The 14,469-nt window shown below is 42.6% G+C and overlaps 1 protein-coding gene across 6 annotated transcripts; it reads left to right on the forward strand.

Annotated features, from left to right (window-relative positions):
• Positions 1-3,485: 3,485 nt before the first annotated feature.
• Positions 3,486-14,469, forward strand: LOC128897118 (armadillo segment polarity protein). 6 transcript variants are annotated; one of them, XR_008462215.1, is made up of 8 exons: positions 3,486-3,949; positions 5,692-5,755; positions 5,830-7,466; positions 7,549-7,728; positions 7,854-8,153; positions 9,588-9,684; positions 10,470-10,531; positions 11,858-11,997. XR_008462215.1 is itself a non-coding variant. In XM_054160814.1 (8 exons), the coding sequence occupies exons 3-8, from the start codon at positions 5,719-5,721 to the stop codon at positions 12,040-12,042; spliced, it is 2,436 nt and encodes an 811-aa protein (XP_054016789.1). In that variant the 5' UTR covers positions 3,496-3,949; positions 4,935-5,030; positions 5,692-5,718; the 3' UTR covers positions 12,043-14,469. The 6 variants fall into 6 exon arrangements, 5 of the variants coding, with proteins under 5 accessions (XP_054016809.1, XP_054016822.1, XP_054016789.1 ...); XM_054160814.1 differs by lacking the exon at positions 10,470-10,531 and adding an exon at positions 4,935-5,030 and having other exon boundaries at positions 3,496-3,949; positions 11,858-14,469; XM_054160834.1 differs by lacking the exon at positions 10,470-10,531 and having other exon boundaries at positions 3,489-3,949; positions 7,552-7,728; positions 11,858-14,469.

Consider the following 14,469-nt stretch of genomic DNA (forward strand, 5'->3'; position numbering starts at 1 on the left):
TTCCCCCGGGACGGGAGTGACCATTCCACACCTTTTCGCACCTTCGGGTTCCGCCGAAAATAGCCGGAACTTCCTTGTGCTTGATCATCGTCGACGTTGTCGCCAAGTTTCAGAACAGGACGAATGCCAGCCTCTATCGATTTATGGCTGGATATTAGAGTTGAGCGTTCTTTGAATCAATTGATCCGTTCGTTCTACAAAAGGATTAACTCCACGAAACAAAAAGTTAAGAAGTGCGATCAAAATGGCCTCTGAAATAAATTATTCATTACTCAATAGTTAAACAGCCGAAAGTTCGAAAGTCGACATTAATTTCTTACCGATCTAATATTATTATTTCATAGGTCTCGAGGCCCTGTAGAAGTGAATCTCTGCGGACCAAGCTATGGCCCGAAGTTCATTCACATTTTTGCCGTACCCAATAACGTAGAATAGCCCAACATCCTCTGGATCCTCCAGCGCTCAGTCGCAAGCACCCTTCATTCGTACCCGCGTACAGCATTTTCTCGATACCCGACTAATAAACTTAATCTCGAATCGATCGTAAAGTTTGAATAATCGAAGGGGTCGGGGAAGAAATAGCGATGGCTCGTGACTTCTGCTATCCCAGTATGAGGCAGTAAATGAGGCACCGGTGACTGTTCCTCTCTTTCGCTGCGTAAACACGAGGCATTGCAGTATACACGGACATTAGGCGAAGGAGACCCACGTAGATTCTGAGAATGCATATAATTAAGCACGCTGCATCTCGAGAATGCTGTGTACGTGCGTGCGTCCAGCTTTGTGTAGTGACTCGTTCGAAAGGCAAACGTGCCCGTGTGCACCTTATATAGATACACATAAATATATGCCTAGCCATCGTTGGTCTCTCCACCCCTGCGAACCTCTCAGCCCCTGAGCACCTCATACCCCTCTGGCCCCGTCTCCTGCAACCCTGCTCCACTCTTCCTCCTTTTCTTGCCCCACGCTCAACGGTGATCTATGTATCAGCCTGTGCTCGCCGAACCGGGCAACGTGTGTCCGTCGCCCTCGTGTGCTTACTTTATTATCGAGGCTCAAATGAGAATTTATGCAGACATAAACGCTCGTGTCAGCAGCATGCCGCGTAGGTGGGGAGACACACCGTTGAACAGGCATCTGTCACCCTCTATGCTCTACCTGGGTCTGCCTCCAAGACGGTGCCGTGTGCTCTTTTCGAGGGGCCGGCCGCGAAATTTAAGGAATCAAGAATGCGGGAGAGCGACAGAGAGGCACGTCGACCGAGAGAAACGAAATCGCCGCTTTAATGGACGGGACTAGTTTCGTCGATCGTCGATTCCCTCGATCGATCGAACGCGGAACGACCTTTGCGCGTCATTTTTTCGCGGAGGAATACGAAACGCCTGGGTTGCGCCGATCTGGTTAAGGAGGGCAGTATCCTCCGGATATAGCGAAGCGTGGGCTACGCGCTCCCCCTTTAGGCTCGTAAATAAATGAAACCTACGAGAATACGTCGTAGTCGACTCTTATACAAATAAATAAATGTTTCACGAGGAAAAAAGTTACGTATTCTCTCTCGATATGAATCATCGTAAAAGTGTCCGCCCGTTCGGTATATTCCAGCCCCGAGGTCTTTCGTGGAACGAAAATAATGATTCCTTCGATTGAAATACAATTTACCTCCTTATCCTTTATAGAGTACTTTAATAAGCATGCCGTCGAGATATATTAGCGGTATAGAGATAGCCCTTTTGCATCCAGTTGAGTCTCTCTCCGAGTTCAATCGTACAAGCACGCCAAGTCCGAAGCGTATCGGAGTATTTGTCACCGTGACAGCCGTGACTTTAAACTCGATTCTTGGCGTGGATCGACTTCGAGAGCTTCGCTTAGATTTAATGCGAAACTCTTCTTCGCTATGAATCGTTATTACCATATTATCGACGACACTTATCAAGACGCTGCAGTTTCTAGCCGCTCCGATGAGATTCTGTTCGTATATCAAAGACTGTTTCTCCTCGGTTGGGTAATACTTTACTCGTTAACAGGTACACAATCGCGTCTGCTTTGAAATGCGCGGAATCAAACATGATCGACTGGTCACCTGGTCGCAAGGTCCACCATCAAGCGACCCCCTTATCTTACGATTTAATTTCAAAGGAGAGTGCGCGTACAGACATTTTTATTTGGCGCAACTGTGCGCGTGGAATTATCGTAAAATAAAACTAAAATATTTCAGTCATGGAAAAAGCAGTCACGCGATTAATAAATTCTCGATGTAACCGCCGTTTACCCTCACGATGAATGGAAGCGAACGAAAATCAGGGAAAGAGGAACCATTTCGTTTATCTTTCGAATTATGTGAAAGGCCGTTATTGCTCGTTATTAATTAAAAGAACGGGCGCAAATTTATTCGAGGAAGCTACCCGTCGATATTGAAATATCGCCGTTGGATGATATACCTCGTAGCGTGTTTTCCTTTTTTCCGATTATCCGTTCAATATCAGCGCTGACGTAAAATGTATCATCACTGTACGGAACGGAAGGAACGGCACCGCCATCACGCATCCGAAAATTAATCGGCGTGGGCGCAGCCGATAACGAATGGTGTTCCCGCCAAACGGCCAGTATATTTTACTTTGGACTCCAGTGTCTGTTATTTTGCGCGCATTCTAGCTGTCCGGCTACACGATTTACTCCCGGACTCGATCAGAAATTCTCGGCCGCAGTGGATGGACAAATATCCACTGGAATCCATTAAAAAATTGCCATGTCCTGGAGAATTGTCTTTTAATTGAAATTGATCTCCGAGGCCGCGGGATATTATATCCTTCAGTCTCCCTGGCCACGAGATATTGGAACGTTACAGGGTTATTGCTTGTTTCAACACCTGGCATACTTTCTTCTGACGTATCGACAGATCATTCGAGTTTTCGTTTTAACGAGCTCCTGGTACTTGAATACATATGTATCGGCTTGTACGGAAAATTCGAGTCCATTTTTGTATTATTAGGACAAACCATCGGGGGCTGTAACATGCACCCACCCAGCTATAGAACGGGCTTAGCGATCCTGGGGCACTCGAGCTATAGGGGGGCCAGTGGACCCCGATAGACATTTAACGGAATGTAAGAAAATAAGAAATTATGTAAAACGATGTAAATGTGATAGGGAAAAAGAAAGCACATATGTGCAAGTCTGGACCAATAGGTACTACAATTTTAAATTGTAAAATTATGTGCGCCAATAATAAGCTACATACTAAATCTGACCAGGAATATATCACTGAATACCTAAACTCGTATATTATAATAATATTTTTAATTTCTTTTGTTTTGGACAAGAGGAACAGCCGGAATCATGGGCACCAGAACTACTTTTTTTATTATTTTAATAAAGACCTAATAGTTTCCCCCCATAACATCCAAAAAATTACCTAAAAATTACGCCTCTAGTTTCCCATTACAATTTGGACTCCAATCGCGAAAATCCGATGAGCGCCACTGCGGGCGACAGAGTTATTCGGCCCTGGATATGGTTGAGCACACTATGTACACTAAACCAAGTCACACCCCGTCCGTGATTCATTTTACTTAGAGTTTGTTTGAGTTAGTAGCGATGCCAACGCCGCGGTCGTCTCAGGGGCGTCCTGGAAGCGTTTCAATCTTTCCCTTTGCAGTTGGTGCTCCAGCCGCGAATAATACGATGAGCACCGCTGAGGGCTCGAGTCAGTGCGGGCGACAGGTGGCGGTAGTGTCGCAGGTTGCGCGTCGTTTTCCGCCATCTTTAGTTGACGGATCTGTGCGAAGACAGGCCAAGTGTGTTCCGTGTGGAGAGAAGAGATAGGTGGAGAAGAGTTCGGTTGTCGGGGCTAAAAGAGAATTTTCCGGATCGAGCGTCACGGTAGTGAGTCACCCGTGTCCTCGTTCGAGCACGATTCACGAAATCGCCTTCGGTCGATCCTCGCGTTACGGTAAGCACTGTAGAATTTTATCGTTCGCCATTACGTACGTCGACCGATAGGGGGGCAAAAAAAAACTTGTCATTTCCGTGACGGCGGTGTTTACGCTGGGTGTGTCAAAGTGTTCCTTCTCTGTCCCCTTTCTCTCTCCCGCCAGCGTATATCGTAGTCAATGTATCTCTCGCCCGTTCTTCCGTTTTCACTCCCCTGCCGCTCTCCGCTTTCCGCCGCCCGTGGATCCTTGGAAAATGGTGATGCATTGCATTCTCGGAGGCTTTGTTGTGCCGCACGCCCACGCGCGTCCCTCTACCTTCGGGATTCGAGAAACGTTCGCGCCTCGTGTGCACTTTTAGCTTCAGCGATTTTCTGCCATATTCGAGCAGACGGAGGCATCCCTCGGTGTCGTGTGTGTTTGTTCCAAGATAAAAACGGAAGCTGCGTGAACGCTTAGAGAGAAGAATCTTTCGATCGTGGCCACATTCCGTGCGGTCTCATCCTCCTTCCATTCTTCGTGATACGGTGCACTGACCCTACGCGCGTCTCGGCGTCTTCGAATCTTCTAACGAGACGAGTTTACGCTTGGCTTCGTGAAATTCGGGACTTTCCTTTTTTTCCTCGTTGTCGTTACGGGACTCGGAGGAGCTGTACTCCAATTCGTACGATGTGTCTTCTTACTTTACTTTGCTCGATGTAGAACGCGAACGTGTGCAGAGATGTTCGATTCTTGTCAGAAAATTCATTTCAAATCAGTTTTTAAATCAGCTTTTCAATCAGTAAAAAATTGAGCCTACAAAATCAATCTTTTGCAAATCGATTCGAATAAATGTTTTTCTAGTTGTTAATTATATTTCATGTATACTTTGAAATGCTTAGGTTAGATCTGAATATTTATATCATTAGAAAAGAAAGAATTGGTTAGAAATTAAGTTTGCAAACGAATAGTGTTAATCGGTCATGTGTGGAACAGAAGGAAATTTAAAAATAGTGAATGTTGCAGATGGTACGATGATATTTGGCTGCGATTGTTGGTCATAATATTGCCTGCTTTTGAAAATAAATGCTCCATTGAAACGGACATCTCTACAATTGGCAGGTATTGTTTGGCAACAACGCTTAATGAGGAACAAATTCTATGTACTTTATAAGAAATTGCCCAAACTTGCTTTAACGTTTCACAAGGGATTTAACGAATCGATTCTTGACTGAGAGATTGGATTCGTGCCAGAATACAAGAATCGATTAAAAGAATTCTTCAAGAAAGATTGATTTTCTAGAAAGTGATTAAGAATCGAACATCCATAATCATAACATCATTATACTAGATTACCAATTTTTAATCTGGATGCTTAATCCTGATACATGTATTAGATTATTTGAATGAATCCTGGCTTTATTGAAAATAGCAATTATACACATATACAGGGTGGAGCAATAACTATTAGCACCTCAGATATCTTTGAAACTATAAGTTTCACAGAAATATTTTCTGAAATAAAATTGGACAGTACTTCAGATTTCCAAAGGATCTTAAAACGAATTCAATGATCTTATGTATAGCTTGTTGAACTCGTTTTAAGATCTTCTGGAAGTCTGAAGTACCTTTACCTGCAAAAAACTATTATCACCACCGGATGACCCCCTTTGTACTGTGCAATTTTATTTCAGCAAATATTTCTGTGAAACTTATAGTATCAATGATATTCGAGGTGCTAATAGTTATTGCCCCTGTATATCACAGTGTTTCTTTACCCTAGGTGTGGATAGACTCTCCCGTAGGAGCCATGAGTTATCAAATGTCTTCAAACCAGTCCAGACCGAGTAAGTACATTTCACATCAATGAACATAACAATGTTGTAAAAGATATATGTACTATGTGCGTTCGAATTTTTAGTGTCTCATGGAAATTATCAAGGTCTGGGGGATCTACCCATGGGTTCTGCCAAAGAGCAGACCCTAATGTGGCAACAAAATTCATACATGGGTGATTCGGGCATACACTCTGGCGCCGTCACCCAAGCGCCATCCTTGTCTGGTAAAGAGGATGACGAGATGGAAGGCGACCAATTAATGTTCGACTTGGACCAGGGGTTCGCCCAAGGGTTTACTCAAGACCAAGTCGACGAAATGAATCAACAGTTGAGTCACACGAGATCTCAGCGTGTTCGCGCTGCGATGTTTCCGGAAACTTTGGAAGAGGGTATTGAAATCCCTTCGACGCAATTTGATCCGGCTCAACCGACCGCTGTACAGAGATTGGCAGAACCAAGTCAAATGTTGAAACATGCCGTCGTCAACTTGATAAACTATCAGGACGACGCGGACCTAGCAACTCGTGCAATACCAGAATTAATTAAGTTGTTAAACGACGAGGACCAAGTTGTTGTATCTAAAGCAGCAATGGTGGTTCACCAATTGTCGAAGAAAGAGGCTTCTCGTCACGCTATCATGAACAGTTCTCAAATGGTAGCTGCGTTAGTTCGCGCCATCTCAAACAGTGATGATCTTGAATCGACAAAAGCAGCAGTTGGCACATTGCATAATTTATCTCATCACAGACAAGGTTTGCTGGCTATTTTCAAGAGCGGTGGTATACCTGCTCTCGTGAAACTCTTGAGCTCTCCGATGGAATCCGTTCTGTTCTACGCCATAACGACGCTTCATAATTTACTGTTACATCAGGATGGTTCTAAAATGGCCGTGCGTCTCGCCGGGGGCTTGCAAAAAATGGTCGCTCTACTTCAACGAAACAATGTAAAATTCTTAGCTATAGTAACGGATTGTCTGCAAATTCTTGCATTTGGTAATCAGGAGAGCAAGTTAATCATATTAGCTTCGCAAGGACCAATAGAGCTAGTACGCATTATGCGTTCATACGATTACGAGAAGCTTCTGTGGACAACTTCCAGAGTCTTGAAAGTGTTATCAGTTTGTCCTAGCAATAAACCGGCGATAGTCGAAGCGGGTGGCATGCAAGCACTTTCCATGCATCTCGGTAACCCGAGTCAGAGACTCGTCCAAAACTGTTTGTGGACGCTACGAAATTTGTCGGACGCCGGCACCAAAGTCGACGGATTGGAAGGTTTGCTACAGAGTCTCGTACAAGTGCTTAGCTCGACCGACGTAAATGTCGTCACCTGTGCTGCTGGTATCTTGTCGAATCTTACTTGCAACAACCAACGCAACAAAGTAACGGTATGTCAGGTGGGCGGCGTCGATGCTCTCGTTCGTACCATCATTTATGCAGATAGCCGAGAAGAGATCAGCGAACCAGCGGTGTGCGCGCTCCGTCATTTGACGTCACGTCACGGAGAGGCAGAAACGGCACAGAATTCTGTCCGACTGAATTATGGCATCCAGGTCATAGTGAAGCTTCTACATCCATCTTCACGTTGGCCGCTTGTCAAAGCTGTGATTGGATTAATTCGTAATTTGGCACTTTGTCCTGCAAATCACGGCCCGCTTCGCGACCACGGAGCAATTCACCATCTCGTTAGGCTTTTGATGCACGCTTTCCCCGATACACAGCGGGTGAGTATCAATTTCAAACAATTCTACTCGCAGACATAGCCGTATAATGCTTTCAATGACCAAATATGTCCTACGTATCTAGCAGCAACGATCATCCGTGGCAAGCACTGGAAGCCAGCAAACGTCGGGTGCGTACGTGGATAGCGGTGTACGCATGGAAGAAATAGTGGAAGGTACCGTAGGAGCGCTCCATATTCTCGCGAGAGAATCACACAATAGGGTCATCATCAGATCTCAGAACGTTATTCCGATTTTCGTGCAGGTCCGTACATTCAAGATATACTATCTTCCATTCGCACGTTTCAAACGGAATTACAAAAAGTTATTTAAAGAACCCTTAATTTTGATTTTATTAAATGACACGTAATCGATTCATTCGTGTTACAGTTGCTATTCAATGAGATCGAAAATATTCAACGCGTAGCGGCTGGAGTACTTTGCGAGCTTGCCGATGATAAGGAGGGTGCTGAGATGATCGAACAAGAAGGCGCTACTGCTCCCTTGACGGAGTTGCTTCATTCTAGGAATGAGGGTGTCGCGACTTACGCGGCAGCCGTGTTATTCCGCATGAGCGAGGACAAACCGCAAGAATACAAGAAACGTTTGTCAATGGAACTCACGAACTCTTTGTTCCGTGACGATACCAATCTCTGGAACGCTGACTTTGGGATGCCTCCAGTTTTGCAGGTACTGTAACACGTGATATCGATGCATGCCTCGCTTATGCCGTGGCTAAATTTATTTTTTTCCAAACACTTTGTAACATAGGTTATCTTTCCTTTTATTTTATATTCTTATCTCTCTTTTTTTTTTTTTTAAATTTTAATTTACCGTTTTTGTCTGACGGCATCCGCTGCTGCGATAAGAATCAGCACCTCCGTATTTGCTATTCCGTGCTAGCTTTCGTATAGATTCCAGAAATCAGGTTTGTAGGACAGCTTGCGATAAAGTCGGCGTTTAGAGCAGAATAGTAATTTCCTTCTGTGCGATTGGTTACATCGTGTTAAGTAAATTAAGCCACGAGAACATAATAGCGACATAGCGATTATATCTGACTAGTAACGAGTACTTGCATACGTAATCCAACCCCGCCATGTAAGTTTAGAAATGTAAAAACTAGATAGTTTGCAAAAGTGAATGTCGTTAATCCATTATTCCAGTTCGCACAACTTAGATACCGTTCGATGTTGATTTCGCGGGAGAATTAACGTGAAAAAATGAAACGAATCGGTTAGAGTGTACAGACACGTAGTTTTAAGGTAGTGTCGATGATCAATTTTCAGATAGGTGTTACCGCTACATTTTTATCATTTGTTGCGCATACGTTCATAACTACCGTTCAAATTGATGCTTCAGCTTCGACTTCGTTACACGTTCACTTCAAATTTCCACGTAGAGAGGTCCAACAAAAATACGTACACACTTTTCGAAAATCCACGTTTCTCTGTCCCCATAGTAAAGGTATAGGGTTGAATCTTCGTACAAATTTATTTCTTTTAGAGCTAACGTTTGACGTAACAAGTCTAAATTGATATCGAGGTACGCTTCACGTACCCGCTCATGTTCAAACGCGTGACTAGCGTTTTCCATTATTACGACGAAACGTGCAACAGACAAAGGAAAAAAAGTTGTCGATTTATGGGCTGATAAATTGCGTGTATTCATTTTTTTTTGGACACTCTATATGTATATCCGAGTCATTAACGCGTTATTCATGAGCTGAGAATCGGGGCCCCCAGGGTCGTGCCTAATGGAGCAATGGAACCTGTAATAAATGTACAGCGACGACTTTATTATGATCCTCAGTTTGCAACGTTACGTTATGCATGGGAATGCGTTTCGTTCCATTCGTGTATCACCCCTTGCAGGCTGTGTAACAGAAAAGAAAAGAAAAAACGAGCCGCGATAGTACTCCTTAAACGCAACGAACGCGTCACGCGCAGATTATCATACGCATATACATATGCATATCGTGCCGTCTTTAAACGCTAATTTTCGACGCGACTTGTCCGACGATATCGTCGACGAGTATCTTGTCGACCTATACTCTCGCCGGGGTATTAATGACACGCCTACAACAGAAGATAGGTTTTGTGTTGATCTGAGCTACCTAATCTTCAGGACATGCTTGGCCCTGATCAAGGCTATGATGGTATGTATGGACAAGGACCCCCTAGCGTACACAGCAGCCACGGAGGCCGAGGGTACCAACCGCAAGGTAAGTCACGAGCGTTATCCTATCTAACCGATTATTGCTTTCGAAAGATCCATACGCTCGGTCGAACGTAGGTGAATCTACAAATTTCTTCTCTCCGCGATTTTTAACCCATTCGAAGCCTGCAATCAGTTGTCTCGTTCGATGCTAGTAATGTAATCAATAGTAATTGTACATCGTATAGTAACGGAAGAAAGTGTGTAAAAATTACAAGTAGCTTTTCTACAAATTGCGAGTACGTGTTTGAAATATCCAAAAACTTCTAGTATTATCTGAGTGTTAATTTAATCTAACTATTTAAGTTTAATCTAAATTTAATTTAAGTACCGTCAGCTTTGAGTTCGGTGTATTTGCAATATTCACGGAAGATCTTTAAGAGTTTCTTCAAGCATGTTTCTTCGTAAACAAAATTTGTAGAATTCTGTCTCGATTACAAGATAGTTTCCTTATGGATAAGAGAATAAAAAATCCCAGCTCCAGTGTACTGTCTTGACGAGACCTAGCTTCGAATGGGTTTATGGTTCGTCACCGTGATCTTTGATACGCCTTATGGTTTGCCGAGAACCTCTGTTTCTCTGTCGAAAACAAACTCGTCCTTCCTTCGTTCGTGCATCGGGAACAGATTGGTATGGTAATGCGGGTTTATGTGCTCGTGCCTTTTTGTCTTCTACTTGTATGATACGATTTTCTGAGAAAACTTTCCGATAACCCCCTCTATTTCTTAATATTATCGACGATAAGAAGAAAGAAAAGTAAGCAATGCATTTAATTCTATGTTGTTTTAACAGCAGCTTAACCGACGGACTTATATTAAAATACAGGCTATCAACAGTATCTCGCAGTAACATAGGTGACACTCAGCTCTTACGTACTGTTCTGTGCTTTTTTTTATTAATCGCTTCAATGATTTCTTTACACGCTTTTCGTTGTGTACACGTTGAATATATCACACTCTCGTCGTAATACACCTTCCACTGAATTTTGTAAATATTATACATATATGTAATGCACGTTTTTTGCGAATGCTTTTTTGTTTCTTTTTTTTTTTTTTTTTTTTTTAAATTAAAACCCACAAATTTATATAGCGTTTTCTGTAATTTATTATTTACACAAAGTTTCATGCATGGTTGTACTCGTATTTTCGTTATCTTTTCTCTAATTGAACATACTTTATGGTGGAAAGAAGCATAAAAAACGTATTCGTAAGTAATTAGATAAGATGCTTTCGCGATTGTAATCCGTTATCCGTTAATTCGATCGAGTATCCGTGAAGAAAATTCGTTAGCCGCGAAGAAAGCATCGCGGATTCAATGCGCGATCAAGATGGCGAATCTAATTTCAGTTTCTCGAATTCCTTCCTCCTACATCGCGCATTTCATTACATACTTCTCGTGGCTATCATTTCACGCATGCATACGTTGTTTCGTGTCGACCCTTGTACCGCTAAATTCTCATCTCTCTCTCCCTTCTCTTGACGAGAGTTTACTTCTTTTTACGCGTCATTATGCTTCTGGATTTAACCGCAGGACGACTTCTCTTCAATTTGATTTGAATTAAATGAATTTGTAATATTTACGAAAAAAAAAAAAAATGTAATAGAAAAAAAAAACACTTGTATTAGTATATTCTAGTTTGACCTCTGCCGTCGTTTGAGACTCTTGTACAACTTAAACTTCATCAGATATAAGTTAGATGATATTCTATTATTCATAGAGGTCGTTATTATACTGTCATTACACGTCTGTTTACGATACATTGATACATCAAACCTACAATTTGATAACATACAAAAATTCCATTCATTATAACAAAATTCACTATTTCATCTAATAAATACTGTGTAAGTAGAGAGAATAATTATTCTGAAATCTACACGGGACACAAATAATCTATACTTGCGTATGGTTACTCGAATCACCAGAAGTCTTCCAATGGTTAATGATTTGAAGCGATCATCTTTGTCGTTCACTTTCGTTTCGTTATTGACAAGTACCGAATGGTTTCTTTCCTCGTCGAGAAGAAAATAAAAAGTCTTTCGCGAGTACTGTGCAAAGTTGTGCTCTACTGGTTGAGGAAATTTTAGCAGAGTCTTTAGCAGTGTAGTTTCTTGTCGATAAAACCGAGTACGTTGGAACGGACGATGTTTGGATTTATCGTGAACTTTCTACCTATACAGGGTATGGCCAGATACCAGTAGATTCGATGCAAGGATTGGAGATAGGTGGAGGGTCGACATACGGCGCAATGGACACTATGGACGTAGCGCACGAGGGCGACCTGAGTTTCGATCATTTAGAAGAGCTTCCGGCACCGCCGCAAGATAACAATCAGGTTGCAGCCTGGTACGACACCGATCTCTGAAACCGTGCCAGCGCCCAATTCTCGCCGGAGAAACGGACTAGTGAGGCTCTTAAGTAATTTTAACACAGACTAGGCGTCGTCGTCGTTTTACTCTCACCCTGTATCGATCGAGATCTAAAGAATTTTTTGACGAATAAACGTGGAACGGGAGGTTCCTACGAGCGAACATCACACGACACACACGAATACTCTCGCAGACACACACAAGGCAGACACGCACACGGAAATGTATTACATACACATATACACACGAAGAGTGCGGGGCAACTTTGAAGCTTGTTTTTACGCGAATGAGACAGGGTACGGAAAAATCGTGTTACGCGATCACTGCAGCGTCGAGAATAACTGCATTGATTCCTAGAAATATGAAGCCGGTTACGCTACATACAAATATATAAATACATACAAAAAAATATATATATAAATATATATATATATATATATATATATAACTTACCAATGTCGTACCTTAGATATTTATAATAAAAAAAAGGAAAAAAAAATATATAGGGAAAACTCGGAGCTGTTGTCGCGACGCGAGATCATCGTTGCCGATGGTTAAACATAGCGATTACACTTGTCAAGTGACATCGTAAACGGTGGCCGTGACTTGTCATCCAAAAGCCCCGATGGATTATAAGTAACACGGTATCGATTTTATACCTTCCCTTTTTTTTTACGTATCTTAAAACAAGAGGAAAAAAAAAAAATTTGTTAATGCGTCGGGAGAAAGACGATGTCACGTTTAATATCGTAGATCTAAGAAGTCAGGGTGAGAAAATGTTGAACGTGCGAGTCGAACGTAAACGTATTCAATGTCCGTTCAGTATTTTATTTCACGTGGCCACGTTCCCGTCGTGCGCATAAGCGATCCGTGAAAAGCTTGTTCCGACGAAACCACGAACTGTAAAATTTGTAGAATTGCGAACTTGTTTTCACCGAGATTGTAACTTCGAGTGCGTTTTTCTTGAGGACGATTCAGATCAGTTTCGCTAAACGCCAGACCAAGTCGATTCATTTCTGTTTATTTTAGGGACCATTCAATTACGCGCGAGTCAAATCCGCTGCTGGCGCATCGTTCAGTTCGTTTGAATTTGTAAAACCACCGATACGGCAAACTAAAAATTAAACGACGAACGATGGAAACATACCGCATTTTTTTTTTTTTTTTTTTTTTTATATCTATAAATATATATATACACACACATACTCGTTGCATTTCACGATTGTACTTGCGTGCATCCGTATTCGAATACAGATCCTTGGAAACTCTTTGGTCGATCTCTGTTCAGCCCGGCTGTCGTTTATTTTGTTAACGCGCGACAGCACGCATTGTATTGTCAAGAAAACCACTTTGCTGGGGATGACGTGTCCGGGATGGGAGAAAGTAGGGTTCGTAGAAAATCATTTTCTCATCGCGTATCGATGAACCTTGCGAATTATTCATCGAGCTTCTGTTTTCACGTTGGCAGGATACGCGGTTTCTCGCGTAAGGCGAACTCGGTATGCGCACGTCACGGCCAGTCTACTGGTTTGTGTCGTAAGCTGTCGCAGTGTTTTCTCAAATTTCCATTTGAAAAAAAAAAAAAAAAACCGTCGCGAACTTATGACACGACCCCATACACGGAAATGCAAACTTCTTGCGATTCCCTATGGTTCACCCTGCCGCCTAACGACGCCGATCTCACCAGGTGAATTTTAGAAAGTAAGTATTCGATCTCTGCTGTTACGTGCGTGCGTGCGCATACGTAGAAAAACGAGGATACTCGCGACTCGGACGAGTGTCGAATTAGAGGGATAAAAATAAAGTGACGAATGCGCGGCGATCGTACGATACCTTTGTCGGAATTCTTGCGATCGAACCGATCAATATAAATGCGAGGTGATACAGAATATCGGCAGTAAAGTTTCTCACGTTCCCGCGAGTTGTCACTGATATTTTCCTGTACGCCTCTTTGGCCGTAGCTGTACGGTAAAATGTCAAAGATGATAGTTAAATCGTGCGTCGACAGGAGAAAACGCACTGCCCCGACACCGTCGATCGCTTGAGTAATCGATTATATCATAGATCTCCTCCGAAACTTGTGAATTGCAGAGAGCGATTACCTATTTATACCGCTAATCCCCGAAACGAATAGTATCATTCTCGAGTATCAGTGAATTACAATCACGATTAAATATAAACGAATATCAATGAACTTTCGCATTACGTATTTTACAGGGTAGTTATACTTAATTTTTATTATTATCATTAAACGTAGTTTACGCAATCGTGGCGGGGTACCCAGCATCGTTTCGATGCCGTGTACGCGCCTTCGATCGCTGTCGATGTACTAGACCTAAGAGAGAAACACGTAATTCGTACACACCATGTATATGTATCGTTTAATTGTCCATACGAATAAACTGAACGATTAAGTACTCGAA

The sequence above is a fragment of the Hylaeus anthracinus genome, unplaced genomic scaffold (assembly GCF_026225885.1).
Source record: "Hylaeus anthracinus isolate JK02 unplaced genomic scaffold, UHH_iyHylAnth1.0_haploid 0, whole genome shotgun sequence".
Taxonomy (NCBI): domain Eukaryota; kingdom Metazoa; phylum Arthropoda; class Insecta; order Hymenoptera; family Colletidae; genus Hylaeus; species Hylaeus anthracinus.